We start from the raw sequence: 17875 nt of genomic DNA, 5'->3' as shown, positions 1-17875 counted from the left end.
AAACAACAACAACAACAACCACCTGCCGCCAAGGTACTATTTCTGGGTTAGCGGAGGCTGTAACCTGAAGTGTATGTAACCTGAAGCGTATGTAACCCGAGGTACCACTGTATAACTGATATAATGACCCAGAGGCCACCTTCTGAGCTTGGAAAAAACTTTCAAAGTCAACAGGTTACTTCCAAATGTACTCAAACAGAGAGAGACGGCTATCTTCAGGACCAGTTCCACTTGATATGCACGGACCTCTCCAGCGTGAAAATATTTCTAACGATAACAAATGGGCTACTTCTGACTCTAGTGGAAAATTTTACACCTCAAGAAAGAGGCACAGGGCCAAATGACACTGACCAAATGAACAACCTACCCGAGCCAGCAGATATGAATCGCCCAGTAACCAGCAAGAAATCACAAAGACATGGTGGTGGGTGCTCCTGAATTTCTCTATAATTTCGTCGATCGCAGTCGTGGGTTTAAAAAACACTGACAATGGGGAGCAGGCTCATTTCTCACAAAGCAGCTGATGTGAACGGTGCCTGCACCTCTTGTTTCATAACTCTTAAGTCCTGCAAGGCAGACTAAATACTTTAAAAGCAAAATAAACAAAAGCCTGAGCTCCTCGCTGGCCCTGATACAGCAGTACTCTCTGTACCCACTTCTCGATGAGCCTGCTTGTTACTATGATCCCTGCCTCCAGTCGGTCTTGCTGCAGGTTAGACTCATTGGAATCAAAACATAAAGAGTTGCTTGAGGGCTTTGACCTCCTTTGGCACACAAGCTATGCCTGCACTAACCACAGCTTGGCTGCAAAGGATTATGCCAAAAGTACCCTGTAGATGGCACTATTACTTCTGGTAAAATAAAATTTCAGGGTCTGCGTTAGTTAGGTTCCTTATTGCAAGGCTGTCTGTTGAAAGGCTGTCTGTCCTATACAACATGCAGCGGGGAAATGAGGGGGCAGCTTCACTGAGCTATAATTTTCTGAGTCAAGTAACTAGGGGAATTGTAGCTCTGCGAGCAGAACAGGGGTTTCCTAACAACTCTCAACACCCTTAACTGTTCCCAGGATTCATTGGGGAACCCATGGCTGTTTAAAGTGGCATGATACTGCTTTCAGCGCATAGTGCAGATGGGGCCTAAGAATAGTGTGAAAAGCTTACATTGAGGTTTATGAAGCGACTGAGTCCTTGAAAGCTCCACAAACAGTATGTGCACAGGGGTTGGTTTCTGCTGCCTCTTATCTTTTTCCTTTTCTTTGATAGGGTATGTGGGATATGTTAGGTAGAAACTATGTGCTTTATAGAACTGAGTATCATGCTGCAGGTCTGAATCGATTCGGAAAACGTCAACAATACCCTAAATTAGAACCTGCTTTTTTTTAGATGTCAGTCCTCAGAGGGGCTGGCCCTACCTTTTTGAAGAGTGAGGTGGCCACCTCAGGCCGCTGGCTCCGGGTGTCATGAAAGGGCACCAAATTGTTTGTTACTGCAGTTTAATAATTAGTAGCATTAGCAATATTAGCATTGTGTTTTTTTACTGCTGTGGTGGGGGAGAGGTGCTTGAGGGATTCCCTGCCTCAGGTGCCGAAATAACTTGGCTGGCTGTATTTTATTTTTTTTTAACATAACTCTTTTTTAAAAAAAAATAATATTTATTAAAATTTCAAAAGAAGAAAAATCACATTAATAAGAAAATTAACAATAAAAAGGAAAAATACAAAATACAAAAAAGAAAAAACAGTTAAAAACAATTCCATCTTTTCATCACTTCTTTTAGATTTACTTGTTTCCCGGACCTCCTCATACCTCCCTCTTTTGTATTCCAATTCAATATGTTAATCCAGCAATTCCTTTCCCTCCTTTTTAATCCTAATCTTTAATCTTGATAAATTATAACATTAAATTTTTACATATTAAAAACCAATTTTTCCGTATTTTTTTATACCATTACCGCTAGAAACCGCTTAACTTCAATCCGTCATCATTCTAACTTTCATTAATTTTACAATATTTCTGTAACTAGTCTTTAAATTTCTTCCAATCTTCTTCCACCAACTCTTCTCCCTGGTCTCGGATTCTGCCAGTCATTTCCGCCAATTCCATATAGTCCATCATTTTCATCTGCCATTCCTCCAGAGTGGGGTTGTTGTTGTTTTGTTTTTTTTAAACAGAACTCTTGGGCCTAGACAGTACTGGGCAAGCTGCTGTCAATCTCATTTCCCCGTAGTCAGGATAGAAGATGATGAATGTGATAAGAATTTCTAAGTAATGCAGAAGGATAAAGTTTCCAAGTAGTATTAATGTTTTCAAGTGAAAGCATTTCACAATCACATTTTGTAAAATACTTTGGCCACCTCATGAGAAGAGAAGACTCCCTGGAAAAGGCCCTGATGTTGGGAAAGATGGCAGGCACAAGGAGAAGGGGATGACAGAGGACGAGATGGTTGGACAGTGTTCTTGAAACGACCAACATGAGTTTGACCAAGCTGCGGGAGGCAGTGGAAGACAGGAGTGCCTGGCGTGCTCTGGTCCATGGGGTCATGAAGAGTTGGGCACGACTAAACGACTAAACAACAAAAACGGTTTGTGGAATAATCAGCATTGTTTTGACAGTACAAAAGAATCATCTTCACTTTCTTTCTTGTTTTCCCCTAAGATGAAAACAATTGTGAGGTTTTTTTCCATCTCAGTTGAAAGCATATGATCCTCATTTATTAAAAGGTAAAAAAGGAAAAGTATTGAGTCAGCCTGGTCAGTCCTACAAGAGCCTGGCAGTCCCCATCAGCTCACACACATTTTGTGAAATGCATTTATTCTGAAGAAGTTTTTTAAGGTATAGCAAATGGCAGACTTTGAGCTCTGAGTCTGAGGGAGGATATGTGTGGCAACTTGAAGCTGCCAAAGTGGGGCGGGATAGAGGAAAGACGTTTGGAAAACCACCAATCTGAATAGATCTGTATAATGAAGATATTGGAAGACAACCCTCCCCCCCCACCCAGATGAGCTGGATAGAGGACCAAAATAAGACTTACAAAATGACTATGTCCTATATATAGGAATGTTTTAGAAGTGTGCTTCTCAGTTTAAGACAGGGGTGAGGATTTTGTGGGGTCAAAATTCACTGCTTAGGAATGCATTAAAAAAATCCCCATAGGAATCAATAGAAATCATGGACTCGTTATACAAACACTCGCCTAACAAACTATTTCCTGAGAAGGCATTGTGTTTGGATAGTGAGGCTTGCATGTACAATCCCCACAGGGATCACACTGGTGAAACAGCAGCCAGCAGGACTAAACTTCACCAGTGGCATCAGACGATTGACAGCTGGGCAAAATTGGCCTGTGGGCAGGAGGGTCCCCATCGCTGGTTTAAGAGAAGGCAGCTCAAACACAAATGAAATGTTTGTCCTAGTTACAACCTAGGCAACAACAATATTTGATGGCTGTGCATTCCCTCAGTGAATTTGTGTTATTTTGTGTTATTGTTCGAAACAAGCTCTGTAGCAATAATAATAATAATAATAATAATAATAATAATAATAATTTATACCCCACCCATCTGGCTGCGGCTGCCAACAAAATATTTAAAATACAATAAAACATCAAACATTAAAAACTTCCCTAAACAGGGCCACCTTCAGATGTCTTCTAAAAGTCAGATAGTTGTTTATTTCTTTGACATCTGATGGGAGGGCTTTCCACAGGGTGGGCGCCACTACCAAGAAGGCCCTCTGCCTGGTTCCCTGGTTCTGCCTGAAGGTAAAATCTTATCTAAAATGTACAAGCTTTTGTTGGAGTGGCATATGAAAGATGAACAAGTTAAATCGGTGATGATAGATTGGGCAAGAGATTTAGGACATAACATAATGTTTGAGAACTGGGAAAGATTGTGGAAGAAAGGGGTGAAGTTCACCGCATGTACTTTGCTAAAGGAAAATATTATGAAAATGATGTATAGATGGTATTTGACTCCTGTAAAATTAGCAAAGATGTATCATAATTGTGATAATAAATGTTGGAAATGTAAAGAAAAGGAAGGAACATTCTTTCATATGTGGTGGACCTGCTCCAAGGTGAAAGACTTCTGGGAAAAGATTTATAATGAATTGAAAAAAATGTTGAAATATACATTTATAAAGAAACCAGAGGCCTTTCTTCTTGGAATAACAGGTTTGGAATTGCCCAAGAAAGATGTTAATCTATTTTTGTATGCCACAACTGCGGCTTGTATTTTGTTAGCTAAAAAGTGGAAAACCCAAGAATTACCAACAGTAGAAGAATGGCAGATGAAGATGATGGATTTTATGGAGCTAGCCGATCTAACCGGAAGAGTCCGCGACCAGAAGGAGGAGGAACACCATGAAGAATGGAAGAAATTTAATGATTCTTTAGTTAAATTTGTTAAGCTAAAATAACTGGAAATAGCCTCCAGATACTTAATGGGCTTAGGATTGTATTTATGTTAACTGATAAAATAATATGTTTAATACAAGAAGGAGAAGATTTAAAGATGTTAATGTTTAATTTAAAGGGTATTAAAATTGGGATTTGGAAAACCGTTATAAGGATATGCAATGAAATTCAACTAAGCGGAAACAAGGAAGTCGTTCTACAAAGTAAATAACTGTTATTTTCAATAAGGTTATGATTTATGTTTGTTATGTTTTGTTTGTTTTATGTTTTTGTTTGTCATTGATATTGTAAAAACTAATAATTTTTTTGCAAAAAATAGGAAAAAGAAGGCCCTCTGCCTGGTTCCCTATAGCTTCACTTCTCGCAGTGAGGGAACCACCAGAAGGCCCTCAGAGCTGGATCTCAGTGTCTGGGCTGAACGATGGGGGTGGAGATGCTCCTTCAGATATACTGGGCTGAGGCCATTGGGCTTTAAAGGTCAGCACCAACACTTTGAATTGTGCTCAGAAACGTACTGTTACTTTTGAGCAGCAGTATAACGGCATAAATAGATGTGCTCTGGGGTGCAGTTGACTCTGGATTAATACAGACTAGAGGTGGCACAGAATGAATTTAAATAACTGGGAGTCAGAAGACTGAGACTTGTATAATGAGTTCTCTGTTGTATTATGGATCTGCATTATCTTCCTAGAAATATAGATCTCCAGACCTTCAAATGATCTTTAAAGGTCATCTGCCATGAGGCAGAATTTATGATATTACATCTAATCCAGTTTTGGTTTGGTTGCTTGAACACCCACTGTGGAGAACTCTGTAACTTGCTTTGCTCATTTGCTCTACTGATTAATCCTAAAATTGGATCTTTCCCCCTCTGTCTTAAAAGTTATTTCTTCTCCTGCTCTTAGTGAGTAAATGGATCCTATTCCATTGATAATTTTACCTTCACTACAGCAAACTACATTGCCTTTCTTTCCAACAAATGAACATGGCAAGTAATTGATCCCTAGTGTTCATATGCTCCCGTGAGACAGCAACCGGGGGCAGTGTGATGCCACCACACAGAGGGTGGCGCTGTGGTCTAAACCACCAAGCTTCTTGGGCTTGCTGATTGGAAGGTCAGTGGTTCGAATCCCAATGACGGAGTGAGCTCCTGTTGCTCTGTCCCAGCTCCTGCCAACCTAGCAGTTCGCAATAACGCATTCCGAATAAGTGCAAGTAGATAAATAGGTACTGCTGCGGCAGGAAGGTAAACGGCGTTTCTGTGCGCTCTGGCTTCAGTCATGGTGTCCCGTTGTGCCAGAAGCGGTTTAGTCATGCTGGCCAAACGACTCGGAAAGCTCTCTGTGGACAAACACTGACTCCCTTGGCCTGAAAGCGAGATGAGCGGGGCAACCCCATAGTCGCCTTTGACTGGACTTAACCGTCCAGGGGTCCTTTACCTTTTTACCTATCAAGCAAAGCACAGCTCCAGTAGGCTCCAGTAAATGAGATAGCTTATGTATGCTATGTATAGCCCATAACAAGTGAAGCTTTCATCAAAATGTTGCAGTATATCCTCCCTCCAGAAAAGGAGTGCTTCCAGCCATTGTTCAAGCCAAGTATTTCCTCTAGGTAGAACATTCCTCTCTTTGCCCCCCTTGCCAGTCCCATCTGCAATACCCCAGACATCTCCATACATTATCCCTCTGACATTTAAATGGAAGCAAGCAGCCACCAAGAGATGGGAAGGACACCCTCCTGAGAAGCTGGAGAACTGCTTTGGGAGGGAAATAAAAACCAGGGGAGGGAAATGGAATGGAGTATCCTGGGAGAGGGTGCAGCTAGCTGGGACCCTGAACAGGAGGACTCCACACAACAACTTTGGTGCAGATTCTCCTTGTGTTATATTTGTGGAGAAATGAATTATTGGTAGAAATGTAACATGCCTGTAGCAACACTTTTAGGATCCCTTCTGAGACTGCCTTTGTTCTATAAACTCGACATCTCTGACCAGGCAAATATATGCAAAGTCGTGTACAGGAGTAAATGAAGATTACAGAAGCATTTGCACAGCGGAACACTTTCTGAGCAACTTTAGGTTTAATCAAGGCTCTGTGGAAGAGCGTCGCAGCACATCATACGGCTGTGTTGTTGTTTTTTAAGTTGCTGATTTCAGAAGTAGCAGTCTGAGAAATATGAGAGGAATAGTTAACAAGAATAACTTCACTCACCTTTGTTCTCAAGCTGCTGAGAAAATCCCTATCCATCACTGGCGAAACTACAGCATATTGGGATTGTGGATGATTCAAATATACAGCTTGATATGCAAAACCCTTTCTTGCCACACAATTCCATGCAAAAAAATAAAATAAACCGCCCTCGAATAACACTACAACTTGTGGGCTTCAAATGAAGCTGAATGTTGGAGGATTCAAGAGAGGCTGAAGAAAGTACTTCTTCAGTCAGTGTAGAATTAAAACTATGGAATTTATTTCTGCAGGAGGCAGTCATGGCCACCAATTTGGATGGCTCTGAAAGAGGATTAGACAAACCCGCTGAAGACAAGGCTGCCAATAGTTACTAGCCAAAACGGCTATGTTCTGCCTCCATGCTGGAGGCAGTATGCTTCTGAATGGCTGGAACTTGCAGGAGAGGAGAGTGCTATGTAGATATGCAGATGACACAACCTTGATAGCAGAAAGTGAGGAGGAATTAAAGAACCTTTTATTGAGGGTGAAAGAGGAGAGCGCAAAATATGGTCTGAAGCTCAGTATCAAAAAAACGAAGATCATGGCCACTGGGCCCATCACCTCCTGGCACATAGAAGGGGAAGGAATGGAGGCAGTGAGAGATTTTACTTTCTTGGACTCCATGATCACTGCAGATGGTGACAGCAGTCACAAAATTAAAAGATGCCTGCTCCTTGGGAGAAAGGCAATGGCAAACCTAGACAGCATCTTAAAAAGCAGAGACATCACCTTGCCAACAAAGGTCCGTATAGTTAAAGCTATGGTTTTCCCAGTAGTGATGTATGGAAGTGAGAGCTGGACCATAAAGAAGGCTGATCACTGAAGAATTGATGCTTTTGAATTATGGTGCTGGAGGAGACTCTTGAGAGTCCCATGGACTGCAAGAAGATCAAACCTATCCATTCTGAAGGAAATCAGCCCTGAGTGCTCACTGGAAGGACAGATCGTGAAGCTCCAATACTTTGGCCACCTCATGAGAAGAGAAGACTCCATGGAAAAGACCCTGATGTTGGGAAAGATGGAGGGCAGAAGGAGAAGGGGACGACAGAGGACGAGATGGTTGGATAGTGTTCTCGAAGCTACCAGCATGAGTTTGACTAAACTGCGGGAGGCAGTGGAAGACAGGAGTGCCTGGCGTGCTCTGGTCCATGGGGTCACAAAGAGTCGGACATGACTAGACGACTAAACAACAACAACAACAACAACAGAGTGCTATTCCTTTCAGGTCCTTCTTGTGGCCTTCTCAGAGCCATCTGTTCAGTCACTGTGAGAACAGGATGCTGGACTTGATGGGCCATTGACCTGATCCCGCAGGCTCTTCTTATGTTCTTACTATAGATACATCTTTCTATGCAGCTTTTTGAGCATGTTCAACCCCTCCCATCCCCCAAAAAACCGCAGCAGCCCACAAACATAATGAAATAAAATTGGATATCATCTGTGGAAAAGAAGGACAACAATATAAAATAATACGATAGGAAGAATATATTCCATTTTAAAAACACACAGCCGACAATATTTGGTGCTTATTATTTCCTACAGAAAAGTGCTTTCCAATTTTCATGTAGTAATGATCAGCTCAGCGCATGAAGTGAGCTATGTTCAGTCCCACTCACTGGGTAGCTAGGCAAGGTTCAAATCAGGTTTTGATTAGAAAGCGTGTAGAATGCTTTCAAGAGGGCAGGTTCCAGGCACATCTCAGCCTTGAGGTCATTATAAAAGCTTTCTTTTGTGGCAGTGACGCCAGGAAGGTTCTGTGAAGCCACATGAGAATGAAAGAAATCTTATTTTTAATGAATCGCAAATGGCAACTTCTTGCAAACTTGCTATTTTTTGCCTGGAAGTCTGTTCTCTGCCTCTGAAGTATGGGTCAGGTTTGACCCTATAGGGCCGCTGTTTCCTGCAGTGATGCTGACTGCAGTGGAGATAATTCCATTCCAAGGAGCAGGGGAACAGCAGGTGCATCACCTGTATAAAGACAAGCAGGTGTTTGCAATGGCTAAAAATATTTGGGTGGCAGTGGCACATTCATTTATTGCTTATGATTGCCGCACGTTCCCTATAGCAAAGGACATTACTTAAAGGACCCTTCTTTATTCCTTTTATAGCATTACAGACTGGTTTTTTTTGGTTTGTTTGTTTTTTAATTTCAAAACATTTCAGACCCATAATACTTCACAGAACAGACATTGTGGCTCCACAGGTCCAATCTGATCATTCAAGCTTGCTCTGTGAGTGGAAAAGGCAGTCTGAGATCAATTACACAAGATGATCAATGTTTATATACCCTGTTTATGCTAGGCAGGCAGAAAGTTGTAAAGATATGATTAATACCATCCAGCGCATCAGGGGCCCTGCTGTAATGAGTTAGGAATTTTTGGTTTTGTTTGTTTATTTTGGTAAATATCCTGCACTAGACGGGAGACAAAAATGCCACCAGTGCCATGCCAACCCAGAATGGTAGCTGTTGACATATTATGTGCACTGACTGACAATAAAGGCCGTCAGAAAATGCTTTATAAGAAATATGAACCTTGATCTAAGGAAATGCAAAGACAGGATGAACACTTGTTTTCTTTTTGAGAGCCAGTGTGGTGTAGTGGTTAAGAGGGGTAGACTCGTAATCTGGTGAACCGGGTTTGCGTCCCCGCTCCTCCACATGCAGCTGCTGGGTGACCTTGGGCTAGTCACACTTCTTTGCAGTCTCTCAGCCTCACTCACCTCACAGAGTGTTTGTTGTGGGGGAGGAAGGGAAAGGAGAATGTTAGCCGCTTTGAGACTCCTGAAGGGGAGTGATAAAGCGGGATATCAAATCCAAACTCTTCTCTTCTTCTTCTCTTTTATGAGCAAAACAGCTCCCCCCTGAATGTGCTTCATTGCACATTGCTTTTCAATTTCCCCAGAATTAAAACAGAACTAGCAAAAGAAACATGGGGGGCAGAATAAGCGATGCTCTTCAGAAAATGAAAAAGTGGGAAAAACCTGCTATGTGTTCACTACAAGTCTCTGAACAGGGAAAAAAATTAAAAACAGGGTGGACAGAAGACTGGGTAGTCATTCTAGTTTTATCTTGTTCTTGTTAATTAGCATCAATATCAATGTTAATTAGCATATTATACATAAAAAGGAAATAATGTTGTATATCATTTGAGTATTGAGTGACTTTAAATCTGTTCCCTGTTTGCACAACCAGTTTTCACCAATATTACCAAAGCTAGTCATATAACACTTTCATGCCTTTTTATTTTTATTGTTTTTTGTTTTAAACTCTTACACCTGGTGAAGATTTTGTGTTACCTCTCAAGATCACACCCAGCACTTTGGACATGATTTGGTCTGATAAAAACATTGTGGACTTCAGGAATGACAGGGATCAAAGAATAAAAGTAATAGTTTTGTCACTGTAAATAACTTTATTAAAATAACAGCATGTTCCAAAACATATACCATACTTTATTCTTATGTATATTAAGCCAATATGATAATGATAAAAATAGGGCTTTGAGCCAGATGGCTGGTTCTATTTCTACCAAAATGGAAGCCTCAGTGCCATTAACTATCATAGGAATTACAAATTCAAGAAGACTAAAAAAACCAAGGATTATGTCTTAGAATCTTGTAAAAAAATTTTTTTTTAATGATGGCAGCATAAAATTTTCCTTGCACTTAAGAATTCTGTGACCAAACCCATTTATAGGAGGGAGCCTGATAAATTACAGGAACATATTACTCTTCTCCCAAAGACATGCCAACTGTGCACAATAAATCATTTTCTTGTAGGGGGGAAAAATCTGTGTTAAATGAAAACTACAAAGTCCCAAGGAGCATTGGATTTATGGCAATCTAAAAGCAGCTTTGTAGGTTCATTTCAAACATCTGCTTCTGGATATTGATTGGCTAAGCACACTGACCTCCATTCTTTTTTACCTCCTTCCCTCTCTTTCTACAGAGATTTAAGGAATAAGCAGCAGTGGGGAGATGGTACCAGTTATGGTTTTTATATACATTTGAAAATCGCTTCCAAAAAAGTAACCCAGGTAATAGTTGAGGACTCCAGCGGCAGACATAAGGAACAGGAAAGCTATGATGCGTTTTCCGAAAATGTAACCAGGAGTGCTAAGAGAGAGAGAAAGAGAGAGAAAAAGCAGTAGGTAAGAATATATTGATTTGCAAGAAACGAGCTAAACCTCTCTATCTGTCATGAAGGTCAAGCTCAACTTAAATAGAGCTCAGATGTTCAGATTAATGGGGTCAAACTCTGCACTGATGTATGTCTTGGCAAGCACAATTAATTTTGAGTGAGCCGCGCAGGTGTAAATCAGCAGATGAATTCGGTGCACAGGGCAAAATTTATGCATCCCAGTAACCAAGACGGTTCCATTTAAGAGACGTATATATCTTATCCGAGCTATTAAAAATGATAGCCACTGATTATACTTGAAACAAAATTCAATAGCCTTGCATATTTAATTCAGGAACGTGATAGGGTATGTGGAAGCCAAGCAGTATAAGACAACCAGAGACCCTCTGTGTAAGGTCCATTGACTTCAGTAGGGTTTTGTGGATTTAGGGTTGTGGGCTCGTTTTACCTTCAGGGATTTTGCAGTGAGGACACTGACTGCTGTAATTCTAATGGTGCCTAAACATCATACAACTCCAGTGTGTGCAGTTGAGAGCTGATACAGCAGTAACAATAGCACCCATGACATCCAGTCTTTGTGAAATACTATCAGGATTGAAAGGGAAGGTGAAGGGCCTAGTCTAGGACTAGAAGCCATGACTATTACAGTGGTATAAGAGTGCTTTAAATGAATGTGACCGTATATTTTTGCTCCATGGAGGGAAAACACAGAGAAATACACAAGATGTGCTCTTTTCTCATATTTTCATTACTGAAAAATCTACATTCCAAAGAAGCATTTTCCCACATGTATTTCTCCACAGGCATTATTCTAGGTGAAAAGGAAAACACAATGTCAGAATAAGCCCAACAAACTGATTAGGAGAATCTAGAATAGTGGCAGGAAATCGACGGGCCTCCAGACACTGGTGGACTCCAACTCCCATCAGCTCCAGCCAACATGGCCAATGGGCTGAAATATTTTAATTTATTTCCATTTCTACCCTGCCCTTTCTCCTAAAGGGCGGCAATAGAATCTGTAGTCCAATAACATACGGAGAGCCAGAACATCTCTTGTTATGGGGTGGGGAGGGGAGGGCAAACAAGGAATGGACAAGTGAGCCGCGATCTTAGAACTTTTGAGCAGATGTAAGTGGGGAATTACCTCTGTGTCCTTTCCCCCATATAGCCAACAAAGTACTTCTGTCTCACAAACAAGTACATCAGTCCAGCAAAGGCAGCAGGAGCTAAAGAGAAGTAGGAAAGGCATTTGTCATTAGACATTGTCACTTTACTTGGATTAAAATGCAACCTTGAGCACGATTCAACTACGGTAAGTTTGTTATTGGTATGAGCTTTCGTGTGCATGCACACTTCTTCAGATACCATGCACACGAAAGCTCATCCCAATAACAAACTTAGTTGGTCTCTAAGGTGCTACTGGAAGGAATTTTTTCTATTTTGTTTTGACGATTCAAAGTGGTTTAACTATTATGGCTTTCAGAGGACGAGCCCTGTGGAAATATAAATATAGTAGTTTAAACTCAGTTGCAGCATTCGAGGAACTTGCAAGGGAGATATAAGAATTAAGATATATTAAGAAAAAGTTTAATTATGATAAAAGTGTGTTTTGGCAATAAGTTATATGAAATTGAAATATGGAATAGACTGGGGGGTTAGGTCTTTAGTGTTAAGACCAATTTATGTCTTACTGTTTGTTAAGAAAATTCTGTGCCTATTGTTATTCCTGTGTGTAATTTGGTATTTGTGTTTTCTCTTTTTTCTTTTCTTGCTGTATCAATAAAAAAAGAGGAAACAGTATTTGCTATTTTGCCTTGATAAATGCAAAACCTAGGCTACGTACACACGCGGGTCTGAAATGCACAGGGCTCTCTCTTTTTTTGCAGATCGCTTTTGTTGATAGTGATTTGCGGTTGTGCATCCCTTGGCACAATAACATTGCCTAAAGCAGGAAATACTGCTTGTGTTGTCTGTACTTACAGGTGGGAGTGTATGTGAAGTAGTACACATGAAGGTGCTCTGCTCCCCTCCCCTCATTAGGTTAGTCACCCACCTCCCAAGCTCTGGTGGAAATGATGTAACACTTTGATGCATCTGCGTATGCACAGTTCCTTCCTCACTCCCTCCCCCCATGCATTACAATATGCTGCGGAAGTCTTGTAGGAGAGAGGAAGTGGCCCAGTCTTGCACCATGATGAGGTCTTCCCCAGTAGGAGGTGACCTAAGAAAACACTCTCTGTGTATATTTGAATGCAGCAAGCACTTGAGGGCTGAGCTCTTTGCAAAAACCGGATTAAAACTGTTGCTGCAGAATTCACTTTAGCTTAACCAGGGACGGCATAGGGACAACATCATGTGCACAGCCCCCTCCCAAGCATGTCTGCATCTAGCACTGAATGCACATTATCAGGCAATGTGTACACACCCCCTAGGGAGATGGTGTGAAGAGGACTCTGAATACATTACCTTGACTACACAGCAAGCCAGCACACCAAAGCACGGCAAGAAAGGTAGGGTAGGCGTCTCTGCAGTTTTGGCTAGGAAATTATTTTTAGAAAGGGATATCGTCATACTGAGAGCAAGAAAATGTATCCATGCAATTCGAAGCAAAGGACAAGGCGCCTGTCAATCACAGGGAAGCTTAATGTAAAATCAGAAAGATAGCAATCTCAAAGGGATGTTCATGTCTCAACTGTTATCTACAATTTTTTTTGACGTAGGTACAGTGCACAAATTGAAACACAGACAATTGGGGAAGGAAGCTTTTAATCTGAACCATGATTTGTTAGCTAGGTAAACCTTGATTTCAGGTTGGCTCATTTCAGCAAACCATGGTTAAGACTAACCACATATTGTCCAGGTATGAACATCATAACAAACTGTGGTTAATCTAAAATGTAAGCATAACCTTCCAGACCCATCCTGGTGGCTCTGCCAGAGGAGGTGAGGGGTGAGCATAAGAACAAGCCTTACTTCATCTCATTCGCCTAACTAGCAAAGCCTTGTGTTTCAAAAACCGGAGTCAACAACAACATGAAGGAGAGAGCCACACCGTACATTTAAAGGACATCCAATGCACATTTAAAGCACATGACTTCCCCAGTTAATCCTGGGAACATCTAACAGAGCCAGAGTCCCCAGGATTCTCTGGGGGAAGTCATGTGCTTTAAATATGCATTGAATACGCTTTAAATGTATGGTGTGGATCTACTCAAAGTCTTAGAAGGCCAGCTTTCTGGGATGGAGGTGGTGGGTAGGAATAGTATCAAAGCAAATTTGGGCCCCAAAATCTCTCTTTAGATTCATGCCTTGGGTCTGCAACAATTACAGCTGTATTGTTTGCCATTTCACTCCTCTTTCCCATGACACGCAAAATAAATACTCACTTGGCTGTAAAGACTCGCTCAAAGGGAGATGTACCGCCACGGTGAACAATTTTGCCTGTACTGTTCTTGCTTTCCTGTTCTACTTTGCTTGCAAAAAAAGCTGTTTTAGAATGGATGGATGGATGGATGGATGGATGGAAGGAAGGAAGGAAGAAAGAAAGAAAGAAAGGCTTACTTTCATTTCATTTCAATATTAACGTCCCACTTTTCCTACCTGTGGGAAGCCCAAAGTGGCTGAGAAACAATGTCAAAGACAGAAACAACAAACAGTTCCATAAACCAATGCAATGCAAATTAATTTTTCCAAAAAATTGATGTAATAAACAGTTAAATTATAAATCAGAATATTTCTGTAACATAGTAACATCAAACAACGACTTAACAAAATATCAACTTAATGTTTCACAAATATCACTTTCAATTTTCGGACGCTTGAAGGAATGGAATTTGGGATAGTAAAGCAAGGAAAGTCAATATATATGGAAAATCAATGCCTAGAATATGTTATCCCTATCCAGACAAACAAGCATTGCTGTTGGTAGTCTTGCAGGTGTCTTTGTAAGGTGTGAAGGTCCAGAAGCACCTTTCATGAGTCAGTTCCAGCAGCAACCGACACCAATCTAAGCCTGACGCTGCTGGCTGAGAGCCACTGAAATTATTGGGGAGGAAAGATTAAGAACTCCTTTCATTCCTCTGCTGAAAACCCCCTCTCTCAAACTGCTTTTTAAATTTTCAGTAATGGTGCTGGGACTCCAAAACATAAGGGTGGTTTTTAAGGGGGTTGCAAATCTCCCAAGTTCTGTTGCCTTAGCCATTACTGTGTGTTTTTCTTTGAAATATGCACACGATGTCTCTCTAGCCTTGGAAAGCACTGCAGCAATTTCAGTAAGGCCTTCAGCCAGAAAGAACTGTTGGTTCCCACCTGAATTGGTAGTTCTTGGGTTACCAATTCAGAGTGCTTTGGAATCTGATACTCCTTGCTGCCTTGCTGCAGTATCCTGAGAATTTAACATAAGAAGAATGGCCTCCAGGCACAGAGCCTGACTCGTTTACACAATTGCACTGAACTCATGCTGCTTACTCAAGAGGAGAGCAGGACAGAGAACGGTGCTACTAGCTGTGTTGCTAAATCAGTGTCCTGCATCTACCACCGTGGCCACAGCACCCTCTGAGTCATGTTGGGGCATCTGAAGAATGCCGGGAAACCCAAACATTTTGCTGCAGGTTGTTAGTCACTATAACAAAGATACGGTTTCAGTGATCAACGGCGTCCCTCCAGGATCCAGAACAAACTTGTCTGAAAGGGCAGCTTGGTGCTCTAAATAGAATCTCCTCCTCCCTCTACTGCTTCTCAAACTTTTTGTTCTCCTTCTGGACTTTATGCTCACTGTTGCATATACAGAGGTACCTTGGGTTAAGTACTTAATTCGTTCTGGAGGTCCGTTCTTAACCTGAAACTATTCTTAACCTGAAGCACCACTTTAGCTAATAGGGCACCCTGCTGCCGCCGCGCCGCTGGAGCACGATTTCTGTTCTCATCCTGAAGCAAAGTTCTTAACCTGAAGCACTATTTCCGGGTTAGCGGAGTCTGTAACCTGAAGTGTATGTAACCTGAGGTACCACTGTATAATGTTGCTCTGTGTGTGGACCTGTGAGTTGGAGAGAATGTAAGTTGAAGTTCAAATATATAAAAGGATGTCACATAGAGGAGGGAGAAAGGTTGTTTTCTGCTGCTCCAGAGAAGCGGACACGGAGCAATGGATCCAAACTACAAGAAAGAAGATTCCACCTAAACATTAGGAAGAACTTCCTGACAGTAGGAATTTGCTGCCAAGGAGTGTGGTGGAGTCTCCTTCTTTGGAGGTCTTTAAGCAGAGGCTTGACAACCATATGTCAGGAATGCTCTGATGGTGTTTCCTGCTTGGCAGGGGGTTGGACTCGATGGCCCTTGTGGTCTCTTCCAACTCTATGATTCTATGATTCTATGATTCTAAGTTTTTCTAAAAACAACAACTCAGAAATCCCATTCTCCATTAATCCCCTTCTCTCCTCGCTACTCCTCACTGAACCCAAAAAGTTCAGTGCAGCAGGGAAGAGGAAATGTGGAAGGGCAGCAGCTTTGAAAGAAGAAGGTTACCAGGTCCAATCCGCAGGCAGCTTCTCCCAGTGGCGATGGGAAAGACCCCAGTCTGAAACCCCAGAGTCACTGCTTGTTCTTCTTCTTTGGAGATCACTCGTAGTTGAATAAGTTTGTCTTCCATAAACACAGTTTTAACAATGAGTGCGTAAGTGACTGTGGAGGCCAATTCTGGATCCACACGTCCTTCCACAGTGGGGACATTGGATTCCGGGCGGGAGTTGATCACTGCTGGTCAGTACCGACAAGATGGTACTGAATCGGTGTAGAGCAGCTAAGGTGATGCTGGCATTGATGCTAGGTGAGGTGTCAGCCCTGCTCAGTGTTTCCCTTCAGGTAAGAGTCTGGTCCCCCCCCCCCCACCTAAGGGAGCCCACCTCCCACTCCCAGTCAACCTAGGCAGCAGCCCGGTCACCTCCTGCTATCACCAGAAGGAACATTTCCATCCCCACCAGCCTGCGACTTGCCACATGTGAGATTCTTCCCCCTGCCATTCTCTCAGTGTTAATTTAACATGGAAGTTAGTGTCAATATTGCTAGGCTAAGGAATCTGGAACACACATTGCAAGTATTTAATTTAAAACCCAGACAAATCAACAAAAAGAGGGGCGGGATTCTGAGAGGAGCTCTGAAACAACATGTACAAATACAGATTATTATTATTTAAATGCATTCATTCAAATCTTTCTCACCCCATGCCTAATGCTCAGGTCTGCCTCTTTTTCTGACCTCCCCCCTCCCTTGTTCTTTCTTACCATTCTGGACGACGCTTAAAAGCGTAACGATGACCAGGAGGACAATGTACCCCACCACTTCTTGGTCCATGCTGACGGCAGGCTTGCCAGGATATTCTGCTCAGCCTTTTTTTAGCAACTCAGCCAGACAAACCACAGAGGGAGGAAGTGATCCTCTCCCTTATCTTGCATCATGTAACTTTTCTGATGGCTCCACAGCTAAAATGCGGCATGATAGTAGCATATCATCTTCAAAACTGCTATCAGTGCATTGCATTTATCAGCTGTGAAGGCCATGCCTCTCAATCTTTTTGTTTCGGCTTCCATAATCTGCATATCTAGGTGACGTGCCCATGTGAAGAAGCAGAAGTGCCTGTTGCTTTGAACCAATCCATATCGTGCAACCTGCGTGGATCTGAATTAGCAGTGCCATTGCATTTGTGACTCAAAGGCTCAATGGTTTACTCCCAGGGGCATGAGACGACAGAATTTCTCTGCCACAATCTGTTTGGACCATCTTCAGAACAAGATCCTGCAGAGATACCAATAAGAACTGGAAAACTAAGCAATTAAGTGGCAATTAAGTGGTTGAGTTAGTTGTTATTATTTTATCCATTTAAATCATCTTACTCTGCCCTTAAGCCAGAAAGGATCTCAAAGTGCCTTACATGAGAGCAAGACGGTCCCTGTCCACAGATTTATAATCTAAAACACAACACAAAAGGAAAAAGGGTTGAGGAGGGAAAAGGAAAAAATAATGTGCTACAAGTCAGAGTTATGCACTTCCTTCCTTCCCTGATTCTCCCTTGCATTTGCCCCATCATCACATTTTCCT

At 41.8% G+C, this 17875-nt stretch overlaps 1 protein-coding gene across 1 annotated transcript; it reads right to left on the bottom strand.

The window, feature by feature from the left end:
• Positions 1–9942: 9942 nt before the first annotated feature.
• ALOX5AP (arachidonate 5-lipoxygenase activating protein) lies at positions 9943–17314 on the bottom strand. The gene is made up of 5 exons (XM_081004225.1): positions 17062–17314; positions 14170–14269; positions 13250–13320; positions 11928–12009; positions 9943–10758 (listed from the first exon to the last, which is right to left on the bottom strand). The coding sequence occupies exons 1-5, from the start codon at positions 17129–17131 to the stop codon at positions 10596–10598; spliced, it is 486 nt and encodes a 161-aa protein (XP_080860351.1). The 5' UTR covers positions 17132–17314; the 3' UTR covers positions 9943–10595.
• Positions 17315–17875: the final 561 nt, after the last annotated feature.

Source organism: Podarcis pityusensis (genome assembly GCF_964106645.2).
Source record: "Podarcis pityusensis genome assembly, chromosome: 4".
Lineage (NCBI taxonomy): Eukaryota > Metazoa > Chordata > Lepidosauria > Squamata > Lacertidae > Podarcis > Podarcis pityusensis.
This window is presented reverse-complemented; position numbering and strand designations above follow the sequence as displayed.